Source organism: Eimeria acervulina, genomic scaffold (assembly GCF_000499425.1).
Source record: "Eimeria acervulina Houghton genomic scaffold, Eah_scaff90, whole genome shotgun sequence".
Classification (NCBI taxonomy): domain Eukaryota; phylum Apicomplexa; class Conoidasida; order Eucoccidiorida; family Eimeriidae; genus Eimeria; species Eimeria acervulina.
The window spans coordinates 14,709-33,943 of record NW_013549531.1 but is presented as its reverse complement, the minus strand read 5'-3'; the positions used below and the strand labels follow the sequence as shown (position 1 = coordinate 33,943).

The 19,235-nt window shown below is 51.1% G+C and overlaps 2 protein-coding genes across 2 annotated transcripts; both read left to right on the top strand.

Moving 5' to 3' along the window:
* Window positions 1–2,502: 2,502 nt before the first annotated feature.
* EAH_00015080 (SAG family member) lies at window positions 2,503–6,305 on the top strand (the record flags this gene model as incomplete). The annotated part of the gene is made up of 13 exons (XM_013394132.1): window positions 2,503–2,635; window positions 2,849–3,015; window positions 3,132–3,250; window positions 3,345–3,533; window positions 3,713–3,774; window positions 3,888–4,048; window positions 4,229–4,332; window positions 4,515–4,718; window positions 5,002–5,063; window positions 5,236–5,408; window positions 5,584–5,681; window positions 5,799–5,993; window positions 6,185–6,305. 13 exons carry the CDS (start codon window positions 2,503–2,505, stop codon window positions 6,303–6,305), a joined length of 1,788 nt encoding a protein of 595 aa, XP_013249586.1.
* Window positions 6,306–9,283: 2,978 nt separating this feature from the next.
* On the top strand, window positions 9,284–19,052 carry EAH_00015070 (glycerophosphoryl diester phosphodiesterase family domain containing protein, putative; the record flags this gene model as incomplete). The annotated part of the gene is made up of 14 exons (XM_013394131.1): window positions 9,284–9,460; window positions 9,902–11,183; window positions 11,552–11,610; window positions 12,176–12,239; window positions 12,526–12,712; window positions 12,957–13,036; window positions 13,278–13,346; window positions 15,129–15,182; window positions 16,217–16,254; window positions 16,457–16,522; window positions 16,776–17,166; window positions 17,569–17,697; window positions 18,190–18,567; window positions 19,024–19,052. 14 exons carry the CDS (start codon window positions 9,284–9,286, stop codon window positions 19,050–19,052), a joined length of 3,003 nt encoding a protein of 1,000 aa, XP_013249585.1.
* Between the last annotated feature and the right edge of the window lie 183 nt (window positions 19,053–19,235).

The window sequence follows — 19,235 nt, the reverse complement described above, 5'->3', positions numbered from 1 at the left end:
TCGCTACCCAACTGCCGAAACATTGAAGCGATTGTATGGCCCTATGTCTCACATTGCGCTGGGGAACAAAGTGCCTTCCCCTTTGGTATCCATTTGCAGCGTTCTTCGACAGTTTCAGTTGGAAGATGTAGGCCATCGTACGAAATCGTGATGCACGCCTCCAGTGGTTGTATAGGTTAAAACTCCGAAAATGCAGGGAGCAATACCACCAAGGACCATGGGAAGTTTCAGTGGTGGCAATTGTAATACAAGTCTTATTCTGTGACAATGCAGGGCGAAAACTCAAGGTGCTAGCCTTCCGTCTTGCACATTGAGCTTTCGCAAGTCTACAGCAATGTAGAATACAGGCACAGAAACCTTCAACGAACGCATGTTTGTTATTAGTAAGTGGGTCCCCAAGAGTCGTCAACTCATGCACACGAAGGGGAAATAGATCAACTTTGAAAATGTCCTACGCGCGGATGCTGCTCTGTCCTCCAAGCACAACAGCCTAAGTATGTTCAAGCGATTAATGGGAAAAGAGGCAGACGAGGATATGAGTGGCACTACACCGTCTTTCGCAGCAACTTTTCGCCAACAGGCGACAAGATATCCATCTCAATGCTCTTCTTTGCAGAGCAAGTGCAACGAAAACCCCTGGGATTTTCCGAGGGGACCAATATGACCAATATCGTTACAGGGAAAGCCATAAAATTAGTAGAAAGCCTTCACCTAGGAAGTGCAGCTCCATGCACACTGTGTCTCATTCCGTGTGACGTGGTATTTCGTATTTCTGTTTGCATGCAAGTTGGCTATTGAGCACTATGAATGCACTCAACAACAGTCTACAGTTCTAGTGCAGGCACAGAAAAGGGTCCTGGATATTCATGCATCTGGGATTACCTCGCAGCAGGAATTGCACCAATGCGCCAGCCTAGATATCCCTTTTAGCACCTACCTGTGTCTTTGTCTTGCTAAATGCGGCTTACACTCCGCCCAGCACTGCTTGTAACACTTAAAGCCCCCACGTTCTCGAATGGTTTCTCTTGAGTTTTGTCTGCACTGAAAGAACTGCCTGCACTTCTCAGTAGCGCCGAATGCGCAGTGGAGTTGCTGGACACTAGCGCGCTGCCCCTGCACTGTGCTAGTATTTCTCACAGATTACTGAAGTCTATCATATTCATAACTCGGAATATTCTCCCCACTTCCTTGTCTTCTCTTCAGCCCTTGCCGCTATTGGCGGGCTCTAGGTTGGCTGCACTTACTTCGTGCGCACTTTGTATTTCTGCACTTTAGAGTGGCTCGGGCCTTGTTGCTCTGTCCTGCTTCGCGTGCTTGCCCTGCTTGTTTTCTATGTTATTGTTTCCTTTTTGCGTTAATTTCTTTTCTTTCCTCCCTCATTTCCATTCCCCATGGCGTTCCTATTGGCACGTGGGATAAATGCAGTGATGCACACCGCTGGCGTGCTTGCTGCTCGTGCCGGTTCGTTCGAAACGCCTGGATCTTACTAGGGATCTGTCGCTAGTTGCAATAAAGCCACATAAGATGAACTAAATTTACAGATTTCTTAAGATAGGAGACCCGCAAATGCAGCTACGCAAGTGTAAATGCCTCTAGTGCAAACTTCGAGCAGACCATACCTGCTGCAACACCAGTCCAAATCTCAGTGGTTATGCTCGTGGTCTCCTTCCACTCATGATCATCGACTGGAACCTCCACTTCCGTAATTGAAAATGAAATGGAAGAGGCTTGTTTCTATCGAATTCAAGGCTACAGTATGTTCTGTAACATTGCTGATCCCAGTCCGAGGGGCTCAATGCACGGCCAGTACCCCCCGATGTAATGCCCTTGCCAGGAAACAAATGAAGAACGCTTCCACCGACATATTCGTATTTAAAAAGGAAAAGCAATTTTTAGGAACAATAAAAATACTCTTCAAAACTTTTCTTATTTCGGCATTTGCTGCTCGGAACAGCCCCCAGTTGTCGTGCCCCTGGATCGACCGATTTACGTCAGATCCAACACAAGCGCATCGCGAATCCACAATAAGTTAAGCTCTCAATCCCCATATTTTTGCTATTATTCACACAATATTAAAGCTTGCTTAGAGTTCCACTTGTGGAAAGGTGAAAAGAGCCGCTCGATTCCTCTGCGCTGACTTTGACGCGGCGGTTTCAGTGGCCGGCCTGAGTGTCTCCTACACTGAAAAAGGCATCCAGCTACACCGCTTGCCATTAACTGAACCCCATTTGTTACACAGATGAGAGATATGGATAATTCTAAAATAATTGTCAACATAAATGCATTCAAGCCACTACTGTGGAGGGGGGATTATACGTCGACTCGACAGTCAGCTGCTGCACGCGAGCTGAGGCCGGTGGATCCACCGTGCGGGCCGCCATCCGGCTCACGCGGCTGGCTGAGCTGCCCGTTCACTTGGGGGTAAAAGTGTTCATGCATTTGTTTAATTCCAATTTCACTTTGTAAATTTGGAGAGCACCGGTTGTTTTTTACTTTCCGGAGATGAAATCTCTCTGCACGTGTGCCGCACTTGCGGTCGCAACCGCAATTGCTCACGGGAGCTTTGCGGATGCACTCGCTCCAGGAGACAGGGCAGCGCGGAGTGAGGTCAAGGCAACTAAGCTGGTCAAATTAGGTAAGTTTAAACAAACTCTGCAGAGGGGCCGCCATTGCCACTCTTGTAGGACCCATTTGCCCTCGGTCAGCGTAGGTGGCTCGAGTTGTTACACACAGTAGCAACAACCGTCAAGTAAACAATGTTGCACAAGGACTTTCGCAGCGATGACATGAAGTACAAAAGAAGCATGGTTTTTGCGCTAATCTCGAATACTGCTATTTCTTTCTTCAGACAGCGGCAGTCACTGCACGGAGGCAATAAACGAGTTTCGGACGTCACTAGGTTCTACGACAAACTACCAACCAAATAGTAACGAAGAATCGGCAACCGATCTTTCAGATTTCTTTACTGCTACTAACTGTGAAGCGATCAAATCCGGGGAATTCCAACACATTTGGGTAGGTCCACCAGTACACGAGGCGGATTCCTCCTGCTTATTGAGTGTCAATACCATCGTGTTGCAGAACAAAAATGTAAAACGAAATGCAGCAAGATTGTGTGGGTTTTTTTCCAGGGGAGCTCAGCTAAAGTATTTGTCGTTTCAGCCACAAGGCCAACTCCCTCTTCCTCAGGGACCAAAATCAGCTGTGATGAAGCCCTCAGCGAGTGGAAGACAGGGTTTGCAAATTTCGAGTACGTAAAAAAACACAACAGCGGTAGCGTAATCTGCAGTCATGATTGTATCGCGGAGGCCACGGGACTTCAAGCCTTCTGTGTGTCTTTTCAGGGGCCAAGATCCTCCGGCATACTCAGACGCCACCTTGGTATATGCAAACCCAAATTCGGTAGGCCTTGTCAGCCTGCTGAGCGCGAGCCAGCAGACCATTTACTGCGGAACTACAGATACGTGTGGAGATGATACCCTCGTTTGCTACTACAAGCCCTCTGGCATAGAGGAGGAAACGGTTCCTGTGAGGTGAGGTTACAGCGCCTTTTAACTTCCTGTGCCGGGAGTATGTACAAGCGCGAAAACCGGTTTATCCGAGTATCTTCCCAGCGGCACTACACATCTGCACAGCGATCAGCGTTTCGGAAGTCTTTAACTACTAAGGGCCAGAGCAGCGGGACCATGTGAGCCTTGCCTGTTGCCTGCAGCGAAGATCTGTGGCACAAGTTGCAGGAATCCCACAAGGTGAAGCCCGCACTGGCAGCTGACGGTAAGCCAAGATTGCATTATCGATAGCTTGCCCACCGGACGTAGCAGCCAGCCAACCAAGTGGGTTATGCACCTTGCTGCCCAGCAAATGCGCCACCATGCCTTTTCTTTCAGATGCGGGCTCCGCTAGCTGCGTGACAGCAGTCAATGCTGCTCGGGGTGCCGGAGGTCTGGAACTTGCGGGCTTCACAAAAGGCTCTAACTTGGAGGCTGGCGCAAAGAAGCTGTATGGATTGACATGCGAAGCGATAGATACCATGACAGTCGACCCAACGGTGAGTTTTTCCTGGGGCGGCAGCCACTTGCAGCCACCCCCTAAAGGATAACCCATATACGCCCCATCCAGAGGAAGGCAGCGGGTTAATGAACATCCGAGTCAGCTGCGCCCCTCTCCCGGAAGCTACAAAACGTCATCAGGTCGGAGTGCACGATGAGTGGTGCCATTTTATGAACAGGCGGCAGCAGGCCACACTATCATCTACGCCACAAAAGAAGGGGACACTCCTCCAACGGCAGAAGAAGCCGTTGAGCAATGGAAAAAAGGGGCAGCACGGCTCGGGTGAGCTAGCGTACATCAGCGAAAGAGTAATCGGTGTTGCTGGCCCTTTAATTCGACAGCATGCAGAAACTTTGCTCCTACTGTTGCAAGCGAAAACCCACTCCCCTTGCACCGTGGCAAACCACCGAATATTCTTGCGTCCTCCTACTTGCTAATTGCTTGATGCGGAACACTGTCTGCAGCACCGGCGTCCTGCCTGCCTTCACGAAGAAGTCGAAAGCAGCCGACGGCGAAATCTACTATGACAGCGCAGTAGCCGGTTTCGTCTCCATTATGACTGATAATACCCGCGAAACGGCATGCTACAAAGCTACAGGTTGCACTAACGCCGCACTCATCTGCTTACTTAAAGGGCCAACTCTGGAGGAAAACCAAAAGCCCATCACGTGAGCGCTGAGGTTTGCGGTAGAAACTCAACGGCATAAGCACTTCTGTTCAAGCACTTGTAGCGTTTCATGAACTAAATACACTTCTGCTACTTTGGATTACTTGGGCTGGCGTCTTCGCGATGAAGTGGCGTGTATATGTGCATTTTCCCTATTCACCCAGATTTTGCTCCCCAAAGCAACTAATAGTTTGCGTTTGTTCACAAAGTGTGGACAACAACCGCAGTATGGATGATCATGCAAGCCTTCGTGCACTATAATCATTCAACGTTTGTGCTTGCAGCGACGAAACATGGAAAAAGGTCTTGGATGTCTACGGAGAAAAGATGGATTTCAAAGAACGTGGTAAGTTGCCACAGCACGCACATTACGCTTCACAGACGTCCTCGGGACGATGTCAATTGCTGCCTGTGCCACTCAGCGAAATGGAAATCAGCTGATTAACGCTCTACGTAGTCAAGTGGGTGCTGAAAAGAGGCAACTGTGCTTTCTGATACTGCCAATTGTGCCTTAACAGAGGAGGGAGAAAGCTGCCTCACGGAGATAAATGATTTCCGCGCCCAAGATGGCCTCGCTCTGCCACCGTTCGCTGCCGCGACGGACTTACATGGTGCGAAACCGAAGGCTTCCGAATTGATTGGGAAAGGCTTGACGTGCGAGGCCCTCAAGTCTGGGAATGCCCCCATCTTGGTGCGCATCATGACCATCTTTCTTTGAATTTTAAAGCCACAGCGGTGTTCTAGGGATCAGCAATGCCACTTGCCGCGCGTGTTTCCCGTTAGAGTTAACTATTCTACAGGTAGCAAAGTAAGAATAGTTCCACTGAACCTCAAGTGTGCAGGCAATGCCAATTTTTTGTCTTCAGTTTACCGACCAAGAAATAAGCCTGATGTACTACATGGGTGAAACTGCCACTTGCTCTTTAGCCGTCAGAGAATGGAAAAATGGCATTGACTTGTTCAGGTGAGTCCTTTGCAACTGAAGAACCCCTCAAGTATCAGGTGTACACTTCTACTGTTTGCACGTGCTAGAATTGTCCGGCTGACCCCTCCCTTGGAGTATGGCTGTGTTCCTTATCAGCGACTTCACCATCCCTCCAAAGTACACTTCAACCGAAGAAGTTTACAAGAAGGGAGCAGCAACAAACTTTATCTCCCTCGTCAGCGAAGGAACTGATACCAAAATAAAATGCTACACCGTGACAGGCTGCAGCGAACCAGGATTGCTTTGCCTGCTGCAACCTCCTGTCTTCAAGGAGAACGAAGCACCCATCAGGTGAGAGCTGAAACCTTCCTTCCTATTAGTAGATATGCGCAGTTAGTTGTTCACTATATGCAATTTGTATGCTCTCATGCTCTCCGGCAAGGCTATAGGCCACCGACAATTTTAGGCTCAAGCTACTACGCTATGCATAGAAAAATTACGTGCGGGCTTCGCCGACAGTTTTCTGTTGTGCTTGTTTTCAGCGAGGAAACCTGGAAAAAGGTTACAGACACCGTCACTAGTGGAGCTGCCTCTGCCTCTGCTTATGGAGCCCTCCTGAGCAGCGTTTTCGTTGCTGTCGGTCTTTTCGCGCTCAGCTTCTAAGCGCACACAGCTCTCCTGCAGCACTTGAGTGGCAGTGCAATGCTTCTCTGCCACTCTATCCCACATCGCAGTAATTCAGGCAGCGCATTAATTCCATCAAACTCTTTTCATTGAGAAGAAGCGCTTAATACTCTGCACAAACTGGGTTATGGATTACCCACATACTTCCTCTTGGGCAGTATGCATCGAATCAACACAGATCCACAGATAGATTCGACGTCTTGAAGTCTACATTTTTTCCACTTCTTGTACGTCATACTCACGTAGGGTGTCGTTCTACACGAGAACGAGGGAAGGTTTTATCAGTTCCCCATATTAACTTTCCCAGAGGTTCGCATCAGGAACCGCCAGGATACCCGTTCACCAACTGAAAAGATACAGGGGTTGCCGGGACCTGGGGAGTGCAAAGTTGAGTGGCAGAAAGTAGCACAATTGACTATTTGAGAGCGAACATGCTCTCTGCGATGAAGGCAAAACATCGATCTTCCATCGCGTTGCTTGCGCACCTTTTCCCTTAAATTATGGTGCTTCAACACTCAGTAATTCATTCAAGTAGTCATTACAGTAACTCTTGGATTCGCACTTGCCTCGTGATATGATCTGCTGATCTCACTCGAGCACTATTAGGGGGTGGTTTCAACATTTATTAGATTTTTGCAGGGAGGTGACACCATCAGCTGCTGCTGCCTTAAACTTGTTCACAACACTACTGTCTCTAGATTTACCCCTTGGAGCATGATACTGAGTCTTTCGCAAAGCTAGCGATCAGATGAATAATCTCCCTCGCAACTTGTTTGGAGCTGGTTGAGCAAAGGTCTTACGAATGCCTTTCAATATTGCAAATTCAGCGTAGGTTAGCTTGAGGTTATGGCATGTGGATGAAGTGGAAGGCAAAACGTGAGGATCCCTAATTGTACCTTCTTAATTCGAAACATTTCACTTCCTTTTTCGATATGTTTCCTTGAAATACCGTTCACATTACGAAGGGATATGAAGGTTTCTAATTCGAAACCTTCAAATTCTTTTTCGATATGCTTCCTTGAAATATCAGTCACATTACGAAGAAAAGCTGCAGATCCACAGCTAATATTACCTGTAACTCCAACCGCTGGAGCCACTACTTTAGATATGTTTTGTTGAAATGTAAGTAGCATTTCAACAAAACACTTCGAAAAAAACTCTGAAGGGTTTCGAATTTGAAATTGGCATCGGAAATCCTTCATCCACTAATCTCTGATACAAAAACGCAAAACTTTTGTTATCTTCAGAACTCTTCATCTATTTCTCCTATATAACAGTGGAACCTATGTCGTTCTCCATGTGTACTTGGAGCAACAATCTGCCCAGCCACCCACTTAGCTTTTAAGAGCGGCTGTTACTGCAGGCTCTACTCTCAATGGGTATTCTGAATGTGCGTTAGCTATGGAAAAACAAACATTTGCATGAAATTGTTATCCGCCCAACAGCTAGCCTGGGGTTTGTATGAGGGAAGCAACATGAAATGATACAGTGGAAACCAGCTGCAACCACCATAACTTCAATACAAATCAACTTAAGCAGCCATTCCTGCTTGAGTTTCTGTAAAATAAGGTCGCTGTAGCACAGTTGCTGTACCTGATGATGCAGTATAAAGCACTTGCTAGCCTCGCTACTCTCAGCAACAATTCTATTTTCGTTTGCCACTGTACGTAGAAAGCGAGGGAAGGTTAGCTGCTTTCAGGGGCCCCCCATTTTAATCATATAATTATGCTGATGCTTGCTGCGATCTTCATATCTAAGACCGAAGACAGTAAATTCATATTTCGTCAACTAGAGGCACACCAGGCTCCATTGAGAAGGGAAACAATTTTAAAATAAGAGGAGGTATTGACTCGTATTTATAATTAAAGTTTCAGTGTATATTCATGCAATACAAACAACGCACTGCAACAAACATTCACACCTCTCCACTAACAGCGAACCAATCGAGACAACGCTGGCAACAGCAGCAGCAGCAGTACTAGCAGCAGAAGCAGCAACAGCAGAAGCAACAGCAGGTGCTAGAGACCTCGCATATCGTAATATTCCTTTACATCTCCTTTGAATAACCAGTAAATGGAGAAGAGCAGCAGAAACTTGAAGAGAGAAAATCACTGGGGAGCGATCCGGGGACCCACAAGCAGGCAAGGCTGCGTTCTTTGCTTTGAATAGAGGCACTGACATCAATTCTAAGATATTTAAACGTTAAATAAACTATTGATAAACCATAAAAATAAAGGTGGGGCCCTTCGCTGCTGCGGAAACCCTCAGAGTGCTGAGCCGACAGAGTCAGAGCAGCAGCAGCAGCAGCAGCAGCAGCGGCAGCAGATCAGCGGCTGCAGCAATGGTTAACCAGCAGCCGCATGCACAAGGCAGCTGCTGCTCTCCTTTGGTCTCTTTCCTGTTACTTAGATTGAAGTAATACTTTTCATGGTTAAAAGACACTGCATCAGAGCAATACTGGAGGCCCTACCACCGTCCACTCAATAGCTGCAGCAGCCGCAGCAGCAGCAACAGCAGCATTAACTGCAGTGACGGAGCAGCCAGACAGCTTAGCCACAGCGTTCTATGAAGCAATATGGCAATGCAAATACGGTGTACATACACCCGAAGCACTCGGGTGCATCTCTAGCGACATGTTTCAACACCCCAGGCCCTCAGAACCTCTGGTGGTCTGCTGCGGTCTTCTCCGCGCCGCAGCACAGGCAGCAAACTCGCAGCTGGAGCAGCAGCAGCAGCAGCAGCAGCAGCAACGGCAGCAGCAGCGGAATCCCTAGCAAAGCCTGAAGCAACGCATCTTGCAGGCTACAGGGGCTACGACTGGCCGTAGGCCGTAAGGGCAGCAGCAGCTGCGACAGCAGCTGCAACAACAGCAGCAACAAGATTATCAGCCACAGCAGCAGCAGCAAGCGCTGCAGCAGCACAACAGCAGAACGACAGGGGCTAAAGGAGACGATAAAATGTCTGATGAGCTCCTGCCTCACGAGGACACTGCTGCTGCTGCTGCTGCTGCAGTTCGCAGCAGCCCTTGGGCGCCAAACAGCATAGCTGCCGGTTCGCTGCACCAGCGGCAACAGCAGCAGCAGCGGCAGCAGCAGCAGTTGCTGTTGCAACGTCGGCAGCAGCTTCCGTGGGCGGTGCGCGCCCTCCGTTGTTGGTATGAGCTACCGATTTGCTGCTGCTGCTGCAGTCGTAGGGACGTGCAGCAGCAGCAGCAGCAGGAGGAAGAGGGGATGCTGGGGTGTACATACAGCAGGCTACGGGCTGCAGCAGAGAGGCTGTTTTTGCTGCTGGTCTGCTGCAGCTTTCTTGCAGCGGCACTCTTTGCTGCTTGCTGGGAGGGGGAGTATGCGTCTGTACAGCGCTATGTCTTCGTAGAGACCGATATGGTTTTAAGTATGGGTGCTGGCTTGTGGCTGCTGCTGCTGCTGCTGCTGGCTGTGCATGCGCTGCTGCTGCTCTATGTCGGCTCGCATCTGCAGCAGCAAGGAATCAAACCTCGCCTAGGAGCACTCCACTGTTTGCTGCTGGGGGCGGCCTTTGCTGCTGCTGCTGCTGCTGCAGTATCTGTCGCTCAGGTGTCTCCGCAGCACTTCTTCGCAGTTCGTCTGTGGCTGCAGCTGCACCTGCCGCTGCTGCATGCTGCTGCTGTGCCGGTTGCTTCTGGGGCCTTCTGCTACATCCTTAAAGAAGCAGCAGCTTCCATTCCCCCTGCTGCTGCTGCTGCTGCTGCTGCAGAAGAAGGTGAATCTACTGCTGCCCATGGGGTCCCTCTGCTGTTATGTGAGGCAACGCCGGGCCCCGATAGAAACAGTAGCAGCAGCAGCAGCAGCAGCAGCAGCGGCAGCAGCAGCAGCACGCCGCCTGCAACCACAGGAGACCGGTTGCTGCTGCCTACCTATTCTTTCTCTTCACAACGGCTGCATGCCCCTGCAGCAATTGGCAGCGTTATTAGCTTTCCCAGCAGCAGCAGCAGCAGCACCAACGGCAATAGCAGCAACGGCAACAGCAGCAGCAGCAGCAGCAGGTACTACAGGCCAACAAATCGCAGCACCTTTACCTGTATCCGCCTGTGGGGTGCTGCTGCGCTTGCTGCTGCTCTCTGGCTGCTGCTGCTGCTGTCTCCTTTTATTGGCAGCGGAGGCTTCGGCTCGCCTTGCATCTTCAGACAGCCGCCGCTGCAGGGAGGAGGCCTCGCAGCACTCTACAACAACAACAGCAACAGCAGCAGCAGCAGCAGCAACCACCGCTGCCCCAGCAGCAGCAGCAGCAGCAGCAGCAGCAGCAGCGAGACAGGCAGCAACATGCAGCGTGAGCGGCCCTACAATGCTCTCCCAGCTGGTGTGGAGGCAACAACTGACAGCAGCAACAGCAACAGCAGCAGCAGCAACAGCAGCACGAACAGCAGCAACTTGACCAGCAGCAGCATTATCATTACTAGCAGAAGGCTGAGTGAAGCAACAGCGAGAGCTTCCTCAGCAGTTGGTGCTGCTGCAGCAGGCGAAGCAGCTGCGCAAAACGCTGCTGCTGCTGCGGCTTCACAAACTACTGAGACAGCAACGCCAGCAATTGCTGCAGCAGCACCAGCAGCTGCTGCAGCAGCACCTGCTTCTGCTGTGAAGCCAAGCTCAGCAGCAGCAGCAGCAGAACCCACTCCTTCAAGTGAGCAGCAAAGGAAGCCAAGGGCAGCTGCAACGGTTGCGGCAGCAGATATGCCTGCAGCCGCAGCCAACCCACCAAATGATACAGCAGCAGCAACAGCAGCAGCACCAGCAGCAGCTGCACCAGCAGCAGCAGTAGCAGCAGCAGAGAGTGGCAGCAGCAACGAGTCTTGGCTGCCGCCTCGGCCGATGTTGATGGGTCAAAGAGGACTTCCGCTGCTGCGCCCTGAAAACACAATGTAAAAAATGTGCAGGCTACTCAGGGTGCTGCTGCTGTTGCTGCTGCTGTTGCTGCTGCTGTTGCTGCTGCTGTTGCGGTTGCTGTTGCTGTTGCTGTTGCTGCTGCTGTTGCTGCCGGTGCGGTTGCTTCTGTTCTTGCCGCCTCCATTGTTGCTGTTGCTGGTGTTGCTGCTGCTGCTGTTGCTGTTGTTGCTGCTGCTGTTGTTAGCATTGTTGCTGCTGCTGCTGTTGTTGCTGCTGCTGTTGCTGCAGCACATGCTGCTGTCTATGCCAGCCCTGCTTTGTCTTGCGGTCTCAGCGAGTCATTTCGTGCTGCCCGTGCTGCAGGGGCCTCTGCGTTTGCTACTGATGTTCATATTGCTGCTAGCCACACGCTGTTCTTGTTTGTGAGCTGCTGCTGCTGCTGCTGCTGGTGCTTTTGCAGCTGCTGTTGCAGCTATTGTTGCTGCTGCACTTGTTGCTGCTGCACTTGTTGCTGCTTTTCAAAGGGGTGTCACACCTATGCACCTGCTTGCTTACCTGCTTATGCTGCTGTGGCTGTTGCTGCTACTGCTGCTGCTGCTGTTGTTGTTGTTGTTGCTGCTGCTGCTGCTGCAGAGAGACAGCACGTTCGCTCGAATGACGGACGCCTCCCGCATTTTTCCTGCTGCGGCCTTCGCCCCAGTTGAGTTATTTGCTTGGATTGATATTGCTGCACTAAACCCGGGGGCTTGGTGGATCGAGGTGACCCTGCTGCTGCTGCTGCTGCTGCTGCTGCTGCAGTGTTTGCTGCTGCTGCTCCTGTTGAGGCTGCAGAAGCCTCTTGTCCCCGGTTTGCACCACAGCTGCTGGAGAACGCTTGGGAAGACGAAATACGCTGCTGCTGCTGCTGCTGTTGCTGCTGCTACTGAAGCTACATCGCTACTGCTGCTCCTGCTGCTGCTCCTGCTGCTGCTGCTGTTACTGCTGCAGCGGGATATATACGGGACGGTCTCCAGCATCGACGTGAAGACCCGCGAAACGATTGCAGAACAGCGTACGCCTAGTGCCTAGCAGCAGCAGCAGTAGCAGCAGCAGCAGCAGCAGAGTTAGCTTCAGCAGGAAGAAGAGCGTCTCAGTCGCCCCCAGCAGCTTCCACAGGAGCAGCAGCAGTGCCAGCTGTAGCAGCAGCAGCATCAGCAGCAGCAGCAGTGGCAGAGAAGTCGCAATACCACTCCACATCAGCGGCATCTGCAGCAGCAGCCGCAGCCGCAGCAGGAGCAGCAGCAGCAACATGAGGATCAGAAGCAGCAGCTATTGTGTTTCCTGTGATGTTGCTGCAGGTATTGCTTTGCTGCAAGATTTGCTGTCTCTTGCTGTGTGCTGGCAGTCTCCTATTATGGTGTCTCTAAACTGTCCCTCCTGCAGCCTCAACGCCTTTGACTGCGGAGACAGCTGCCCGCGGCTGCTGTTTGATCTCTTTAAAGCAGCACAAGCAAACAATCTCCTCTGGTGGACAGGAGACATGAGGTGACTCCCGCTGCTTCTGCTGCTGCTGCTGCTGCTGCTGCTGCTGCGAGAGTCGGTGGGGTGCTGCTTTTCGCGTTGAAGCTGCCGGAACCGCTTGCAGGAGGAGGAGCAGCAGTAACAGCAACACCAGCAGCTGCAGCAGCAGCAGCAGCAGGTGCAGCAGCAGCAGCAGCTGTAGCAGCAAGTGCTGAAGGCCATTGCCTGCATGCAGCTCGAAGCTGTTGTTGCTGTTGTTTTGCTGCAGAGATGAAGTGCAGCGTTTGCTGCCAGGCGCCAAGCTGGTGACAGCAATCGATCCCACATTTGAAGACGATCCCACACACTGTAATGCATCGGGTTGTTTGCTGCTGCTGCTGCTGCTGCTGCTGCTGCTGCTGCTGCTGCAAGCTCTCGGGATGCTCCTCGTGGTGGTGCTGTTGCTGTTGTTATTGCTGCTGCTGATCATGCTGCTGCTGATGATGGTGCTTCTGCGGAGCAGCAGACGCACAACGCCTTGCCGCTGTTGCTGCTGCTGCTGCTCTTAATGCGGCTGTGGTTGTTGCTGCTGCTGTTGCTGCTGCTGCAGTAACCGAAATAGTCAGCGCTCCGTGGACAGATTTAGAAGCCACACGCGTGCGGCGTCTAGCAGAGAAGGGTAAGCAGCAGCAGCAGCAGCAACAGCAGCAGCAAAAGCAGTAGCAGCAGTATTGGCTGCTGCTGCCGCTACAAGAGGCCTCAAACTGCTTCTAGCTGCTGAGCAGCAATAGCAGCAGCAACAGGACTTTCAGCATTTGCGTCTGTCTTCTGGAGTGCTGCCGCCCCTCCCCCATCACCCCTGCTGCTGCTGCTGCTGTTGCTGTTGCTGCTGCTGCTGCTGCAGGGTACCACGTGCACTGTTCTGCTGCTGCTTCGCGTTGGCAGTTTTCTTATTTGTGGTGCAGCGGCGTTCATTCAGCAGCAAGTGAAGACGTGCAGAGTCTGGCGGAGACAGTGTCTCCTTTATATGCTTTAACCTGGAGACAGTATATCGGTGAAGAGACACCTGCTGTGTTCTGCTGGTGCTGCTGCTAATGCTGCTGCTTCTGCTAATACTGATGCTGCTAATGCTGCTGCTACTCCTAATGCTGCTGCTGCTGCTGCTAATGATAATGCTGCTGCTAATGCATCTGCTACTGCTAACGCTGCTGTTGCTGCTCCGAACTGCTGCTCGGGATGCTACTAATGCTGGGGCTTGTATTGCTGCTGCTACTGTTTTTGCTGCTGCTGCTGCAGCTGCTGTTGCTGGTGCTGCCGTTGCTGTTGCTACTGCTACTGCTGCTGATAATGCTGCTGCTGCTACTGTTCTTAGTACTGCAAATACACCATCTTTCACTCGAATTCTGCTGGTGCTGCTGCTGCTGCTGATCCACCTATTGCTACTCGTGCTAGTGCGGATGCGGTTGCTGCTGCTGCTGCTGCTGCTGTTGTTGCTGTTGCTGCAGTTCTCGTTGCTGCTCTTGATGCCGTTGCAGTGGTTTGTGTGTTGGGGTTTAGCGGCTGGCTGCTGTGGAGGCGAAGAACAACCTCATTAATAAACCCTCAGTGATTTGCTGCTGCTGCAGCAAATAGAGCTGCCGCAGCAGCAGCTACTGCTGCAGCAAGTAGTGCTGCAGCAGCAGCAGCTGCTGCTACAACAAATGATGCAGCAGCAGCAGCTGCTGCTGCTGCTGAACCCTAAACCCTAGAACAAATGGTACAGGGGCAGCAGCAGCACCACCTGCTGCTGCTGCAAATAGTACAGCAGCAGCATTTGCTGCTGCTGCAAATAGTAAAGCAGCAGCAGCAACACCTGCTGCTGCTACAATACTACAACATCAGCAGCAGCTCCACCTGCCCCTGCAGCAAATAGTACAGCAGCAGTAGCAGCACCACCAGCTGCTGCAACAAATACTACAGCAGCAGCAGCACCTGCCACTGCAACAACTCCCTGCCTCTATGCAGGTGCATGCAGTTGGGGCAGAGCGGTCCCCACACCTCCCTGAGGTTTCTAGAGTTCTTCGTATCACCAAGTGAGGCCCTGCTGTACATGCAGGACTTAGCAGCAGAACCAGCAGTAACAGCAGCAGCACAACAGCAGCAGTAGCAACAGCAGCAGCGGTAGCAGCAGCAGGTTGTTAGGAGTTGCTGTTCACTATGAATAATAGGCCTTTGGGGCTGTTTAGGAGGGCTGTCTACTGCACTCTTTTAAGGTGTATAGGGATATCTGAGGTGTATAGGCAGAGATGAGGTGCATAGGCAGAGCTGAGGTGTATAGGGAGGGGTAGTTGGATGAATGGCGACGTTATTTTCGTCTTCATTTGTCTTTTTATTGACTTCCTCATTAAAAAGAAACTCCACAAGAAGTAATTGAGCGTAGGGCGCCCTTGAGGGTTTAGGGTTTAGGGTTTAGGGTTTACAGTCTCAGGGGGGTTGGTTGGAGTGTACGCTGATATTTTACTGATTAGAGTTCAGGGTTAGAAATTGTTTAAAATTAAGGCGAATATGTTAGATATTAGGGTTTAGGGTTTAGGGTTTAGGGTTTAGGGTTTAGGGTTTTGCCATGCAACGGAGAGCCCCCCGAGACGCAAACAAGTCGCTGAGTGACTGCGCCTAGGGTTTAGGGTTTAGGGTTTAGGATTTAGGGTTTCAAGCACTTGGAGAGGAAGTATGATACAAAATTAAAAGGCAAAACCCCTGTTTTGCTGCTGCTCCTGCTGCTGCTGCAGCTGCTGCAGTAGGGCCCCCCCGCCAAGAGTGTGTAACAGCAGCAGCAGCAGCAGCAGCAGCGACAGCAGCAGCTGCAGCAGCAGCGAGAGAGACAGCTAGCAGCTAGTTAACTATGTTTGTTAGCAGGATTACTCCCCAAAGCTCAACGGTTGGGGTTTAGGGTTTAGGGTTTAGGGTTTAGGGTTTGGCTTACTGTCCCCTCGAAGCCACCCCGATCCCAGCCCTCAGCTGCAGCAGCAGCAGCAGCAGCAGCAGCAGCAGCATGTTGTCTTCTTCTTGAAGTGCCAATAGCTACACACATCTTTGCTGCAGTTATCTGTGCAGCAGCAGCAACAGAGGCGGCAGCAGCAGAGACAGCAGCAGCAAAGACAGCAGCAACGAAGACAGCGAAAACAGAAGCCGCAGCAGCAGGGACAGCAGCAGCAGAGACAGCAGCAGCAGAGACAGCAGCAACAAAAACAGCAACAAAGGAGACAGCAGCAGCAGAGGCAGCAGCAAAAGGGACAGCCGCGAAGGAGCCAGCAACAAAGGAGACAGCAGCAGCAGAGACAGCAGCAACAGTAGCAGCAGCAGCAAAGACAGCAGCAACAAACAGCTTAACAAGCAGCAGCAAACCCTCCTTCTAGGGCAAAAGACACAGAGAAGGCGTCTTAGTTGCTGCAGCACAAGCGGCAGCAGCAACAGCAGCAGCAACAGCAGCAGCAGCAGCAGCAATGATGCGAAGAACTCCCTGCTCCATGCTGCCGGCTGCTTTGCTGCTGCTGCTGCTGCTGCTGCCAGACCTATCCACGGCCAAGTCGCTGGGGCGAAGTGTCTGGGTAATGCAGTCTCTACCTGCTGCTGCTGCTGCTACTGTTCCTGCTGCTGCTGCTGCTGCTTCAGACAGCCCATCTCTAGCAATTGTTTATCAGCAGCCAAAAGGCTCTCCGGGTGTATGTTCACCTCGGGGTCTGCCGATGTTCTCACCTGTTACTGTTGCTGCTGCTGTTGCTGCTGCTGCTGCTGCTGCTGCTGCTGCAGGTTGCATCAGGTCCTGTAAGCATTGGAGGTGATAAGGGACTGCAGTCTGTCTCTCTTGGCACAACAGTATGCTGCTGCTGCTGCTGCTACTGCTGCTTCTACTGCTGCTGCTACTGCTGCTTCTACTGCTGCGGCTGCTACTACTGCGTCTACTGCTGCTGCTACTGCTCCTTCTACTGCTGCTGCTGCTGGTGCCTCCTTAGAGTATGGTGGTGGTGATGCTGCTGCTGCTGCTATACAACCGGTTGCTGCTGCTGGTGCTGCTGCCAGTGCTGCTGCTGCGGATGTTGCTGCTGTTGAGGTGTCTGTACACCTGCAGGTGCCGCTAAATCTTCCGCTGGGCCTCTCCGCCTTTGCTCGGCTTAGCGCTGAGCTGCCAGTGGGCCCTCAGCAGCAGCAGCAGCAGCAGCAACAGCAGCAGCAGCAGCAGCAGCAGCAGCAGAAGCCGAGTCACAAAGAACAGGCTGCAGCGCAGCACAAAGAAGGGGGGAAGCAGCTGCTTCCGTTTCTAGGACGCCGAAAGGAGGATTTTCTGCTGCTGCAGCAGCAACTGCAGCAGCAACTGCAGCAGCTGCAGCAGCGGCTGCAGCATGACGTGCTTGGATATGAATTACTTTTGGGTGTACAGACAGCCCATCCACTTAAACAAGACGGCACCCTAAGGTTTCTAGGAAGCTTCAAGAAGGATAAATCGCAGTATACCCTCTCAGGTAATCTGCTGCTGTTGCTGCTGCTGCTGCTGCTGCTGTTGCTGTTACTTGTGGCGCTGCTGCGTACTGCTGTTGCTGCTTTCCCCAACGGTAGTGTTGGTGCTGTTGTTGTTGTTGTTGTTGCTGCTGCTGCTGCTGTTGATCGTAGTGTAAGTGTTAATGCTGCCACTCCGCCTCACAGGTTTGCTGCTGCTGCTGCTGCTGCATTTCGTGCTGCTGCTGCAGTTTGTACTGCTGCTGTTGCAGTTGCCGCACTTCCATGATAAGTGCAGCAGCATCTGCTGCTGTTTTTGCTGCCGCTGCTGTTATTATTATTCAGTGTACTTTGTTCGCTCTAAATATGCTGCTGCTTCTGTTCCTGCTGCTGTTGCTGCTGCTGCTGCTGTTGGGGTGTATCCGCAGCTTGCCGCGGCAACAGCGAGTTTTCTGTGAGTGCATGCGGATGGAAGTTGTCGGGGGTTTCTTCGCAAACATCATTTGATTTAAATACAAACAAAGTAATCCTACGCACAGCACATGACTTCGCTAAAGGTATGCTGCTGCTGCTGCTGCAGCAGCTGCTGCTGCAGATGCTGCTAGCTGCTAATGCAGATGCTGCTACAGATGCGGCAGCAGCTGATGCTACGGCTGTTGATGATGCTGCAGCTGCTGCTACAGCTGCTGCTGCAGATGGTGCTGCGTCAGCTGATGCTACAGCTGCTGCTGCAGTTGCTGCTGCAATTGCTGCTGCAGCTTGTGCTGTAGCTGTTGTTGCTGCTGCACCAGCTGCTCCTGTTGTTACTGCTGCAGCTGCTGCTCTTGCTGCTGCTTTTGCTGCTATTGCTGCTGGAGCTGCTGCCTCTCCTGTTGCTGCAGCAGCTGCTGGTGCAGGGGCTGAGGCAGGAGCACAAATAGCCAGAGCAGCATGCGCAGCAGCAAGCTGCTGCGTCTGCCTCTGCTGCTGCTGCTGCTGGTGCTGATGGTGTTGCTGCAGCATGTGATTGCTACTGGTGTTCCTGCTGCTGCGTATTGCTGCTGCTGCAGGGGAGGCGTCTGTGCGTGTTGCTGCTGCTGGATTGAGACCAGCAGCAAACCCTCTTCTGTCTCCTTTTTTAATTGGTGTAGAGGGGACAGTTGTGGGGCCCTTGAGGCTGCCTACTTGCTGCAGAAGAATTCAAGGTACGCAAGCAGCAGCAGCAACAGCAGCAACAGCAGCAGCAGCAGCAGCGGATCCTGCTGCAGCAGCAGCAGCAACCAGTGCTTCTGTGGCTACTGGTGCTGGCGCAGCAGCAGCAGCAGCAGAAACAGCAGGGAAGAGGGAAACTTCACTAGGCAGCAACGATAGCAGCAACAGCAGCAGCGACAGCAGCGACAGCAGCAGCAGCAACAGCAGCAACAGCAGCAACCCCGATGCTTCTTTAGGTGTCTCCTTTGGGTTTGGAGACAGGAGACAGTTCATCATACAGCCCAAATTCCGCTTCAGAGACAAGTCAGCAAAACACACAAATAAAAAGCAATATATATATATGTATATATAATATTGTATATACATATATATATTTTATATATATATTATATATATAATATATATATGTACATAGAGTGTTTGTTTATCTGCAGGTTTATACACTGCACGCCAGACATCAGTCTGTGTCTTTTGTGTATTTGTTTGTTTGTTTGTTTGTTTATTTGTTTTGTTTATTTGTTTGTTTGTCTATTTGTTTGTCTATTTGTTTTGTTTGTTTCCTTGTTTATTCGTTCATTTATATATTTATCTATATATATTTATATTTATTTATATATTTATTTATATATTTATATATTTATATATTTATATATTTATTTATTTATTTGTTTGTTTGTTTGATTTGTTTGCAGATGTTTTTCAGTGGATATGTCTTACATAAGCGAAAATAAGAAGTGCATGTCTCTACGCTTTACTCCTTTTAGAGCTCTTTCTTTTAACTACGCAGACACTGCAGCAGATGGAGGGTATTGGGTATTTGCTGCTGACTTCCCCCTGCAGCTGCAGCAGCAGCAGCAGCAGCAGCAGCAGCAGCAGGCCCTAGCTGCTGCTGCACCTGCACGGT